This window comes from Merops nubicus, unplaced genomic scaffold (genome assembly GCF_000691845.1).
Source record: "Merops nubicus isolate BGI_N331 unplaced genomic scaffold, ASM69184v1 scaffold49819, whole genome shotgun sequence".
NCBI classification, from domain to species: domain Eukaryota; kingdom Metazoa; phylum Chordata; class Aves; order Coraciiformes; family Meropidae; genus Merops; species Merops nubicus.
In genome coordinates this window covers 15,294-27,303 of record NW_008631265.1, presented here as the reverse complement: position 1 = coordinate 27,303, position 12,010 = coordinate 15,294, and the positions used below count along the sequence as shown (strand labels likewise).

The window sequence follows — 12,010 nt, the reverse complement described above, 5'->3', positions numbered from 1 at the left end:
TCTTTCCCTGAAGCTTTTATAACTAATCATTGCATAGGTGGGCAAAGGATTGTGTTAGCATCCAACCCATACAGAAACCATACAAAGACTTTGACTTGATTCTTCTTTAATCTTTGCTGGGGATAAGAAACGTAGTAACTACATGTAATGTGTTATTGTGATAAAATCTAAACTCTGTATTGGTACAAATAGGAAACTATTAATTTACCGATTAGAACAGCAAAGCACCAAAGGGCTTGCTCAGACTTTGTTTAATTTTACTAGAGAAAATACACACACTCATAAACTAATCGGAAACAATAAAATGAATGTAACTTCTTGATCCTAAGGCAACTTTTTTCCATTTGTATCTCATAATGAGGCTTTGGGAGCAGACAATAAAAGACACATTTGCAATTTACAATTATCCATTCAAACCAAAAGGTTGAGGGAATCTCACAGCAGCCAGAGAGGTAATTACTGGAGCTGAGTTCAATACTTACAATATCACAGCTGAAATCTCCAACAGGTTTTTGTTCCCTTCTTGAAGAGGGAACTCTGTTTGTTGACTGTGGAAGTCAATAGATTGGTAATTCTGTGGCCTTTACGTTTCCCATACAAAAAATTAATTTCACTCAAGAAAAAAGTATGCCTTCATATCTTGTGTCATAGAAGGAAAATTTTTGTATATTTTTTTTATAATGCAGATATTTCAGGCTTCTGTGGTCACCCACCCAACCAACCAAAATTAAATTACACAGGGATCAAATGGGATTGCGTTTGAGTTTTGACAAATCTGCCTTCCAAAAATAAATCTGCACAAAAGAAATCCCAAGTGAAAAAATCTGAATAACTCTACTGAACACCCAAACCTTCTATTATAATACTATTATTTAGAAGCCCATCTATGAATGCTGCCCCCAAATTTATGCTTCTGTTGAGTATCAGAAGCTACACAGATAAATTCTGAGCACACCACCATCAATCTCCTCAGAATTCCTATATCCAGTTCCTTGCTTTTGCCACAAAGTCTAACAGATCATTTCCCCTCTATTTACTTCTTCCTACAAAAACAGAGAGTACACACACTGGACAGTCAATATGACATTCTGACATGAAAAACCAATGCCTCTTTGCTTTCTGTTCCCCTCCCTTAAATGCCTACTTAGCCAGCACTGGTGCTGTCTTCATCATCTTTCTGATCCTGCCTGTCAAAATTAATCTTTCTAAAATACTTCAGGATAACTAGAAAATATTCTGCCTTTATCTTTTTTGTTTGTTTGTTTCAATTTCAAACCAGTATTATTTGTTTGCTTTCCTACTTTAAGAAACTCTCAAAACAGTCTGTACTTAAATTGCTTTTAGCCTATGTGTCATAACTAAAATAAGATACTGACTTCTTACGAGATTCTTATTCTATATTTATGCAACATTGATTAAGCCTTTGGATGTTTCCTTAGAACTGATGACCTAATAGGAGGGTGGAAAATAACAGCATATCATGAATCTCCAGAAAGTGAGCTGCACTGAAGTTGTTATTTCTATTACAAATAAAGGAAAAGAAAATCCCAAACAAAAACAATTCAACAAACGCAGTGAATTTTCAACTGATATGGGAAGAGACGCTTTGAAGAATTGGTGCTTTGAAACTCAAATGGCTTATACTTGCCAGATTTCCTGACTCTTTGGGTTGCAAGGGTGCTCTGTCTGGCACGAAACACCTTCTATTGTCTTGTGATCCAGGGAACACATTTCATAGGCCGCCCTGCCAAAGCGACTAGAGCTACTCTGCTGTGAACCACACAGACCACAAGCCCAGGGAGATTTTGTGGGATGGGTATAAGCAGCAGATAGGATGAACTCTCTTCATAGACTGCATAGCAGTATTTACAAATCTGAAAGTTAGGAAAAGGTCAGACAACTCAGTTGAATGGCTATAAGGCTTTAGGAGTCTTGTTGACTTGGTTCATAACACCTCCAATTGTTTCTATAAAGCATTCACACACTTGTAGTAGAGACAATTGTGCTTGGATATCATAACACTGAAAAAAAAAATTATTAACTTTTGCTTATACAGAGGAAGTAAGATTTGTGGCCAAGACCCAGAAAATCCTGGGGGGTGCTCTTTAGCACACAGGTACCAAAGCACACACAGGATGCCTGCACCGTGTATACCTCAGCTCTCAGAGCTGGACTGTAAATTGGAGCATCACTCCAACACTCAACAGAGAATCGCAGACCACTTTGCCTGTACTGGCAATGATGTTTATTTCTGTTTGGGTGCAGCGTGGAGAGCCCATACAGAGTGTTAAAATGGATGGCCTCAGCGTGGAAGGAATTCCCCAGCATGCCCCAATGACACCTCCCAACACACCGGATCCCCGGAGCCCACCGCATCCTGACAACATTGCCCCAGGTAACGTACGAGTTTACAGGCATTAAATATATTTAGCTCTCATTTCAGAGCAGAGGAGGGACCTCTTTATAAAGCACTGTCTTCAGTAAGAATTTGTTAATGGATTTACTACCAGAAATAAAAAACTTCAAATTTAAAAATTTATTTTTATACAGCTGATACGCTTTTTATACTACTTCTCCCACAACTGAAAACATGCATTAATAACATGAGAGACTGCTCCTGCAGTTACTGGTCTTATAAACATTGATAAACAGATCCTCAGATTTAAAACCAGATTAATATACTGATTGCTGTTTGTCAAACCTTTGTTTCCAATATGCAACACTCCGCTCAATTGTCTGAAGGTTACCTGTCGTAGTTTACCCAGAAATGTAAACCTGAAGTCACTGTAAGTTTTGCTAGAAACCTTTAGAGAGGAGTAAGTTAAAGAGGAATTTGCCTCTGGCTGTATAAACTATTCTTTTTTTAAGTCCTTAACTGTGAGGGTTCTGTTTTCTTTATTTAAAGCACTGAGCTACATGAAGGCCTTATTTAGTATTCTTTAAAGACTAGAGAAGGCTAATTTGTTTTAATTAATTTATTCAGTGATATAGCCCTTCTTCCTGTTTATGAATTATCCATGAGCAGACTGTGGTTTTTACAAATTCATTCTTTGTTCAGAATTACTCAATGCGTGTTTTGTGTGGACCTTTTCTGGTCTATGTAAACTAGGTCAGTGCTACTCTGTTAGTGACCACTAAAACTCTGTGCATCCACTGGTCAAAGACAATGTGAACAGAGGTCATTTCCATTGCCAAGGCATGACAGAAATCTTCAAGCCTTTCTTTAGGAAAAAAAGGTCTGGCAAAAGGAGTAGATAATAAACCACTGTGGGGTTTTAAGCTTATAGAAGGAAACAGCATTAATTGAAAGGGCTAGTGTTGTGGTTTGAGGTAAAAAGGGTAGAATTAGGACAGTAAAGGGTAGAATAGGACAGTGGTAAGGAAGCAGAAAATGCAAAGTGTTATTGCAATAGTTTTGCTTTGATCACCTTGCAGGGTATTCTGGACCACTGAAAGAAATTCCTCCTGAAAAGTTCAACACTACTTCCGTGCCAAAGTATTATCAGTCTCCCTGGATAGAAGCCATTAGGGATGATCCAGAGCTGCTGGAAGCTTTATATCCTAAACTTTTTAAACCTGAAGCAAAGCCAGAACTGCCTGACTACAGGAGCTTTAACAGGTAATCCTGAATGGTGGCTGAATTTTCATAGTGCAGAAAAAAAATTACTATGAAATTAAACATTTCCACCACCAGTAAAATAACCTGCCACCTGTGTTTGCAAGTAGATGCATAAACACAAACATGCACACAGATTACAAGTGACAAGAACATTAAGGAGGATACTAGTCTCTTTATAAAAAGTATGGACCCAAAATTCACTTGTAGACCCAGGTATGTAAGACGAATTGCTGAAAATATTGAAAGAAAGGAAAAAACAGAATGCAGTGTAATAAAATATGGGAAATATGGGCCATAGCAATGCTTCAGATTCCTTGCAGTATTTCTGTTGTTGACTTCAGCAGGTATGGGATCATGAGATATATCAGGGAACTCAGTCCAAATGCTGTTTGTAAGCTGTATAGTGCAAACCACTCTTTTTTTAATTATTAATACAACTCACATGATTTGTTTTTTAGGCAACAATAGTACAGTGAGCTTTATCCCTCAACCAATCTTTTACATCACACAGCAGATTGCATATTTTATTGCATTTATGTTTTTTATATCGTCAATAACCTTTGGTAACAAATTGACAGGTAAAATACTACAAACAGACAAAAACCATTTCAAGTGGAATGGGATCTGAGAGTGAAGTTATTTACATAGTAACTAGTTTACTAAAGCTTTCAGGAGAACTTCTAAATATATGAACAATATTGGGTTTTGAACTATTTTGAATGTTTTAAAACACATTCGTATTTATGTCTTTCACTTTTATTTGTACCAATCATACCGTCTTTATTTATTGAAGCTATGGACAATTTTTCTCTAAATAATGCCTGCTGAGTTCCAGACAGCTGAGCCAAACCAAAACCTCTCCCCAAAACACCAGACAGCAAGCTATTGAAAAAGAAAACAGCTCATGGCAACATAAACGTAGAGAAAAATGCCGCACACACCGCGTGTGTTTCTGCCATTGAGGTGGGCCTCAACTATGAGTGCAAGGACTAGGTTACACAACTCAGCATTAAAACTGGCCCTGCAGACACTACACTAATTCTGATTTCCTAAAAGCAATATACATGATAATGCTGATAATTGTCTGTGTGGCACAGTCTTGTCAGCAGACAAAATGGCATATACAAGACAGAGATGTGCCACAGCTGCCATCACTGAAACAGTAACAGCAGAGTTTGTTATTGTAACCGAAAAAAAACCAAACAAACACAACAACAAAACCTGACAAAGACAGATATATATATATATACACATTTGACAGAGATAGAATCAGTTGTCCCTCTCACAAGACAGATTCTGAGTCCAGCATGCGACTCGTGCCTGTGAAAGACAGGATCAGAGTGAGCACAGAGGCCCCATTAATAGGGATATGTGTCTGGAGATGGTATCTGATGGAGGCTTTGTGGATTTTTAGCTGCTCTGTGGTACCATGTTCTGCTTGTTGTCCTCTTTACAACACTAACTGTCCAAATTTCTTGAATATATGGGCATTCATTCAAGGGAAAGGTCAATATTCTCCCTTGTAACTCCCATAAAAACCTAAACCCTGGCAGATAAATCCAGATCCTGACTGTGAAATTGGTAAATTCAAAATGCAAGGCATACAAAAATAATCTACCACAACTCCCCTCATGGCAAAAATCCACATTCAGAAGAAAATAAAAGGATGCCTGGTGGGCCTAGAAAAGCTGCTACATACTAGCTTCTTGGAGAGGATTTTACAGCCATGACTTTGGTGTCTACACCCCTAAAAACACACAGGGGAGTGAGGTGTCTGATTATGGAATTCAAAGCAGACAGCACACTGCATGCCAAGCTAACCAACAGAAGACAGTGCAGAGAAGGCTAAATGTGACTTAAATTTCTCTTTGTTAAGGCCATCAGCAGGTAATTCTGACTGTCTCTCCTCAGGTCAGCGCTAGATTAAGGCCATCCTTTCCTCAAACAGAGTAGAGGTCACTAATTCTTTTAAAATTTGTATAGACAATAAGGTTCATTTCTTTGGGAAGAGCACTTTCCTAGATACATGGCCAGCCTGGATTTATTCCTACAGGAATGTCAAACCCTGAGGACAGGTGTAACAATCTGGTTTCTGGCTCTTCCATGGCAGAGGTGAAAACACTCTTCACTTCCCTTATTAACACTTGTGCCATAGTACAGAAAATAATAAACCTCTTTGGGCTAGAGGAAGTAAACATCTTCCTCTAGCTGAACAATTAAGGAACTCACTTGGGGAAAGAGAAACCTGGGCCTACATCTGAATTCCCAGATCTTTAAAAGCACTTTCTTAATTACTTCTTGCAGTAAATGAAACAGATTTAGGAACAGAAAACAGGACCTACAGGACCTAACAGGACTTCTCTGCTATTAGTTGTGCAGCTTGACGTCTAGGCTAAGAGTCTTGTTCTGTCTAATCCAAGTATTTGTTTTATTTCTGGATAGCATTCTTGCTGAAATATTCTATGTGAGCAGTGAGGCCTGCTCCTACAAAGGGATGCCCTCAGACTAAAGAGAATCCAAATCTCTTGCAGAAGAGCTTCAGACACAGACACACTATTATTTAGCACAGAGGTGCAACACAAACAAGCATGCATTTGCAGTGAAGGCTCCTTGATGTGCCTTTTTGCTCAAAGAGTGCTGCAGTAGCATCTTATGTGTGCTTTCAAGCATAGAATTTTAGGCAAAAGTTTATTAGAGAATCACACATGAGCTTTGGTGTAAAATCAGTGCAGCTGTTAGTATAGCTAAAATAAAGGCAGATCTGAGCATTTCTGTCAGGAAAACATTTGGCATCTCAGGAATTTAGCAGCCTATGGGCTTTGTGCATAAGGTGAGATACTTCTTTGGACTTCTGTGTCTAGATCCTACTAAGTCATTCTGTGCATCTAGGTCACAGCATCCTTAACTTTAATTGCAGTCTTGGAGAGAAAGCAAATGATACTGTATTAAACAACTAAAGTGTGGCATAATGACACCATTTCGTTATCACTGAGGGTATCAGCAAAGGCTTTCTATCATGCTTCATCATTCAGTAAAGTACCATTATGTTTGTTCTCCTGCAAAACACTGGTATAGTCATCATTAGTCAGGAGAGGGTGTGGTGAACAGTATGTGTGGTGCATAGGGCTCCCAAAGGAAATGGGCCTGAGATTCTTTCCAGTTCATCCAGTGGTGTATGTGACAACGGCACCCAGACTTTACAGGCCATATTCAGGTTCTTTTCAGCTTTACTTGTTACACAACACACTATAAAAGCAACACAACTTCAGCAGCTAGGGATGTCTGATGTGTTGGAACACAACACCTACATGCATGCATGAATGGCTTAGAAGTATATTCAACATTAAGCAGCATTCAGATGTTTTTTTCCACTGCCAGTAATAAAGAGATGACTCTGGACCCTGTAGCAGTGCAATTTTTATAACAGTAGCAGAATCAGAGCTAAGGTATTCACAGAGGTGTTAGCTGGGGTGCAGTATGCATTTTATGCTGCAGGGGTCTTGCAATGTTGGCAGGTCAATGAGGGAAGAAGCAAGGGCAGCAAAGGTCAAGCACATTCGGCTTCTGCGGCAGGGCCAGTAGTGGTTTAACAGCACACAGCACTAGACAGTGCATGATCAGAGAAATTGGCTTCTGAGGATCTCTGAACAGACTGTTCAGACCAGGCTACCCTTCCTCCTCCAGAATGAAAATTAATCTGTGCTAGCAAAGAAATGCTGCAGAACAGAGACATGCTATCTGATTTCCCCTGGATCTTAATTCCTGTTAGGATTGAAGAACTATTTACTGGAGAAAAACGTCCTTGCCTCTTTTACCAGTGTGGAATCACCTAGTAACCATACGTGGGAAAGACAGCACGAATTTACATTTGTTGAGGAGTTTGTAATATCAGTTAAATTAGTACCTTTATTCCACCTCCCTTCTTGGAGCTGGATAAAATGTCAAAGGTAGGATTATGAGTAACATACAAAGCACTACAGCTTACTCACAAGACAAGCAAGTCTGACGAGTTCTGCCTCTCCTACCAGATACCTTCTTGCTCAGCTTTCTCAATTCCCAAAGACTACTGTTTCAAAAGCACTACAGGAATGCAGTCCATCTGGCCTGGGCTCTGTTTTTTACTGATTAATGGATTCTGAACTGTATTATAAAACTGCTGAGATCCAAAGGCTCAGAGGAATTTTGGGTGCTAACTTGAAGTCATGTGAGATTAGTAGAAGCTGAGTGCTTAGCCAGTTCCATAGCACCTAAATGCCTCTGTAAAATTGGCATTAGTCCTTCATTATCATGAAGACTGGAGCAATTTGCAGAGTCAGGGGCTTTGCTCCTGTGTCTGCTCTTTTTGCACAGAATTAGCAATACACAGAATATTCTAAGAATGACAGTCCCATTTTAAAATGTGAAAGTCACATTTTTTTGTAATTAAATAATTGAAGATGCAAATCCAATACAGTTAAAACATTTATTCAGAGTTTCCCAAACAATCAACTACAAGTAGCTTCCTATGTTGAGACAAGATAATGTTCAAGAAGAGAGACTGCATGGGGAAAGAAAAAAAAAAAAGAAGCCCTGCTAAAACATCTAAAAATAATAAACATGATTGTGCTTGCTACTGTTAAATCATGCACCTACTTTTTAGGAATATGCAAAACAAGTATTAAACAATCTCTGACACTTCCCATGGCTCTGAACCAGCATTTCCGCCCTTATTATGAGCAGTGACAACTGGAATTTGTTACACGTGAATCTTAGGCTTCTCTACAATGAATCAGACTTCAAGGGATACAGTTGATGTGCACACAACACAGGTCATTACAACATCATGTTGTCAGGCAGGTTAGCGCTCACAAAAAGATACTGCAGCTGTAAAGGAAAACTAACATCTATTACCCAATTACTGCAGTCTCCTTGACGTGGATCATCATGTGCTTCTGCCTAGCGTGCAGGAATGAAGAGCGTGCATGAATGCAGAGCACTCTGGGGCCAGACTTCGCAGGGGAACTACATGGGGTTTCTTTCACACAAAAAGATCTTTGAATTTCCACAGAACACTCTCCTGTTTCTGTTACATACAGAAATGTACTGCATTTAAAACCCCAAAACACTACAAAGAGGAAGTTTCACACTAGAGAATTGTTTTGCATTCTATACAGCTATTATTGTCCTGTTCATATTAATTATCCTTTTAATTTACATGTCAATGAAAAGTAAATATTACAACAATGTGGGAATGTGTATCTTAATCAGAGCAGCAATTAAACCAATCTTTATTATCCAGTAAGATGTAAATCACTACCTTCACTCTGTGCCAATTACCAAGCAATTATCTTTAATCAATATCATACAGCATCCAATTTGACTTTGTGACCCAGAAGAGTGTTTCACATGAAAAGCTTGATACCACAGCCACCTTGTATACAGAATTGCCTTTGACCTCAAGAGAGTTTAATGCCTGGCCTGTCTGCTGCTGCAAAATCTTGCCTTATGTTCATTTGAGAAACAGTTTCACAGCTTAATCCAAAGCAGCACTCTTCTCTCAGTAACTGTACACACTCAGAACTTTCATGTTTTTTTTACATCTTACAGAATTGACCCTTTGGGGTTAACATCACCTCCTTCAACAAACACTGCTCATATCAAAATTCAGTGAATTGCCTGTGTAATGACAAAACAGTACCATTTATTTTAAGTCACAGGTTCATTTTTCTGAATTAATATCTTCTTTTTTTTTTTTCTTTTTGCTTTTTCTTTTTGTATATGTAATTAATTCTCTCCAGCCTTTGTTTCGTCTATAGTTATGTTGCTGAAAATCGTAGCCAGATCTTCAAATGATCTCTTTTAGTTTCTGTTGGTATTAATTTCTCTGGGCATCTGCTAGCATACCTGCTGCCACTGGAAATACATACCAGCAGATCTGCTGGTTTGTACCAAACACACAGAACCTGGTGACATTCCAATCCAACAAAAATTCATTTTCACATGCCACAATGTATTTAGCTCTGCAGAAATCAGGTGTTCATGTGTAGGTTAGAAATGTGACACTCCTAACTGGCCAAAATATATCCCAGCAAAGTTATGCAGCTGATCAAAATGCAGAGCACACACAATCGTCTGGTCACATTTGCTTATACAAAGGAGTCTGGAAAAAAGTGACAGAAAAACTCAGGGTTTTGGGTTTTTTTGTTTGTTTTTTTTTTTTTTTTAGCCTAAAAATCTGCAAATGCAGAAGAATCCTGGGAGGAACTTGGAAAGACTGTTGTTTTAAATAGATGTAAATGCATGCAACAGTCAGTTCCTGCTCAGTATTTCTTAACTTTTCATTTCTTGGGCTTATCTCCTGAGGGAACATTCACATTTAAATGAAATGGAAAATACTGGCTGAAGACTAGAGGCCAGTTTCAGCCAGCGTTTAGTTACATAAACATTTTCTTCAGAAACAGAACTGGTGTAAGAAGTCCTCACCCATTCCTATCCTTTCCAGAAGCCTGTTGTCTTTGGCTGTTTCCTTCTGCTTCACATTACACTTTAGTGCATCTTCATTTGTATTGCTACAGTTGTCTGAGGGTAAGGATATGAACCAGATTGCTGAAATAATTTTGAATGTAAAATGTTCCTGTGTTTTGAAGAGTCTTTGTTGAACCCAGAACACATAGGTGACTCAAGTTTACAGCACAACCCACATACATTCTAGCTGGTACAACAATATGGTACTGAAATGTAGTTTAGTGGGAGGAACAATCAACAGGGGACAGGAGGAAATAGGGTGAGAACTTCCTAAACTAATTACCTGCTAAAGAGAATGTGCTAAAGTGTTTTCAGACTTACCAACTTATCACTGATGAAGTAAATTTAGTAACTGTGACTCACCAATGACAAGGTTTACTTGCAACATCTTTTTCTCTCTGCTTTTCTGTCCATTTGAATTTTAAAGAAGGCTGAAGGCTTTACCTAAGGGAAAATAAATCAGATCTTAAAGAGAATCGGTCAGAAAAGGAATCAGAGAATTTTTCCCAGAAATTTGAAAATGTAAGCAAGAAATTGCACCAAATCTGTGTCATTAAAACAGCTGCTATTCTTGTCAGCTCCTGGGATGAAAAGGAAACAGGTATTTTAAAAATCACATTTTACTTTTATTTCTCTAATATCTACAGAGTTGCCACTCCCTTTGGTGGTTTTGAGAGAGCATCAAAGCTGGTTAAATTCAAGGTACCAGACTTTAATCTACTGATGCTAAATGATCCCAGATTCATGATCCTTGCAAATCCTCTTGCTGCCAGAAGATCCTTCAATAGGACTCCTAAAGGATGGACATCTGAGAATATTCCTGTAGTGTTCATTCAGCCTTCGAATTCCGATGCTGTTCCAGAAACAGAGGACCTGTGAGAGAAGCTGCACTCGACATCGTACAAAATGCTGAAGCTGCACATCCATGTATTTTTGGTCCAAAGATTACCAAAGGCTACTGACAACATTTTTCCTTGGCAGCTGGAGTAGAAGTAATAATGTCTGATACATTGTCTCTTTTCTGGCACTTAGTTTCATCTGTAGACATAATAAAGTAATTTGGCAAATGTAATTGATATTTTCTGTTTGTGTTTACATGTGTTTCTTTTACTTTCTAAAATCTTTGTTTGTCATTTAAGAACAAGTGTATTTAAAAACAAAGAAAGAAACAAACAAAAAACCCCCCACTACTATCAAGGGATTTGATTTGATAGCTCTGCTGATTATGGTAAAACAACTGAGCAACAAAAACCACAGCAGAACACTCTATGCTTTCAAGTACTGCCTGCTCAAGATAAACTCTGCCAAATCAACCTTTTTTTCCTCAACCCTGATTTCAGCCAAAGTTAAGAATTTTGTCATTACTTCAGTGACAGTAAGTTTAGGCCAGTTTCCTCCTTTGTGATTCTTCCTCAGCTTTCACTATTGATATCAATGTCACCTGGGTTTGTTTAAAGGAAATCCAGTACATTTGACAATGACAGAGATTAAGTAGTAGTATGAAAAACTACAGAGGTATTTCCTCGCTAAGTCTAGAATGTTTGTGTTAATCACAACTGAAAACCTACCAATGACTGGTTGGGTCAGACATACCAACTTACTATCACTTATTATCATCTTACCACAAATGCTTTTGTTACTACAAAGAAATTTCATAGACCTTTTTCCCTATAGCCATAGTATGTATTAGTACTTAAAAGCAAGGACTTAACTCCCTGTTTCAAAATGTTTTCATGTTTGAGAAGTAGCTAACACCTGCAGGTTAGATATTCTAATATATAGTTTAGTTTTTCTGTGTTTTGGAACAGGAAACTTTGCTTCAGCTAATAGACCATTTTCATATATATGCTTCTTCAGGGCACCATGGTCTCTAAGTATGAATGCAAA

At 38.2% G+C, this 12,010-nt stretch overlaps 1 protein-coding gene across 2 annotated transcripts in view; it reads left to right on the top strand.

The window, feature by feature from the left end:
• The window catches only part of MYOZ2 (myozenin 2), an 18,242-nt gene extending 7,052 nt beyond the window's left edge, over positions 1–11,190 (top strand). For both annotated transcript variants that reach the window (XM_008947502.1, XM_008947503.1), the window contains exons 4-6: positions 2,266–2,395; positions 3,436–3,619; positions 10,771–11,190. In XM_008947502.1, the coding sequence (XP_008945750.1) occupies positions 2,266–2,395; positions 3,436–3,619; positions 10,771–11,002 (546 nt within the window). In that variant the 3' untranslated portion in view covers positions 11,003–11,190. The remainder of the gene's footprint in view (positions 1–2,265; positions 2,396–3,435; positions 3,620–10,770) is intronic.
• Positions 11,191–12,010: the final 820 nt, after the last annotated feature.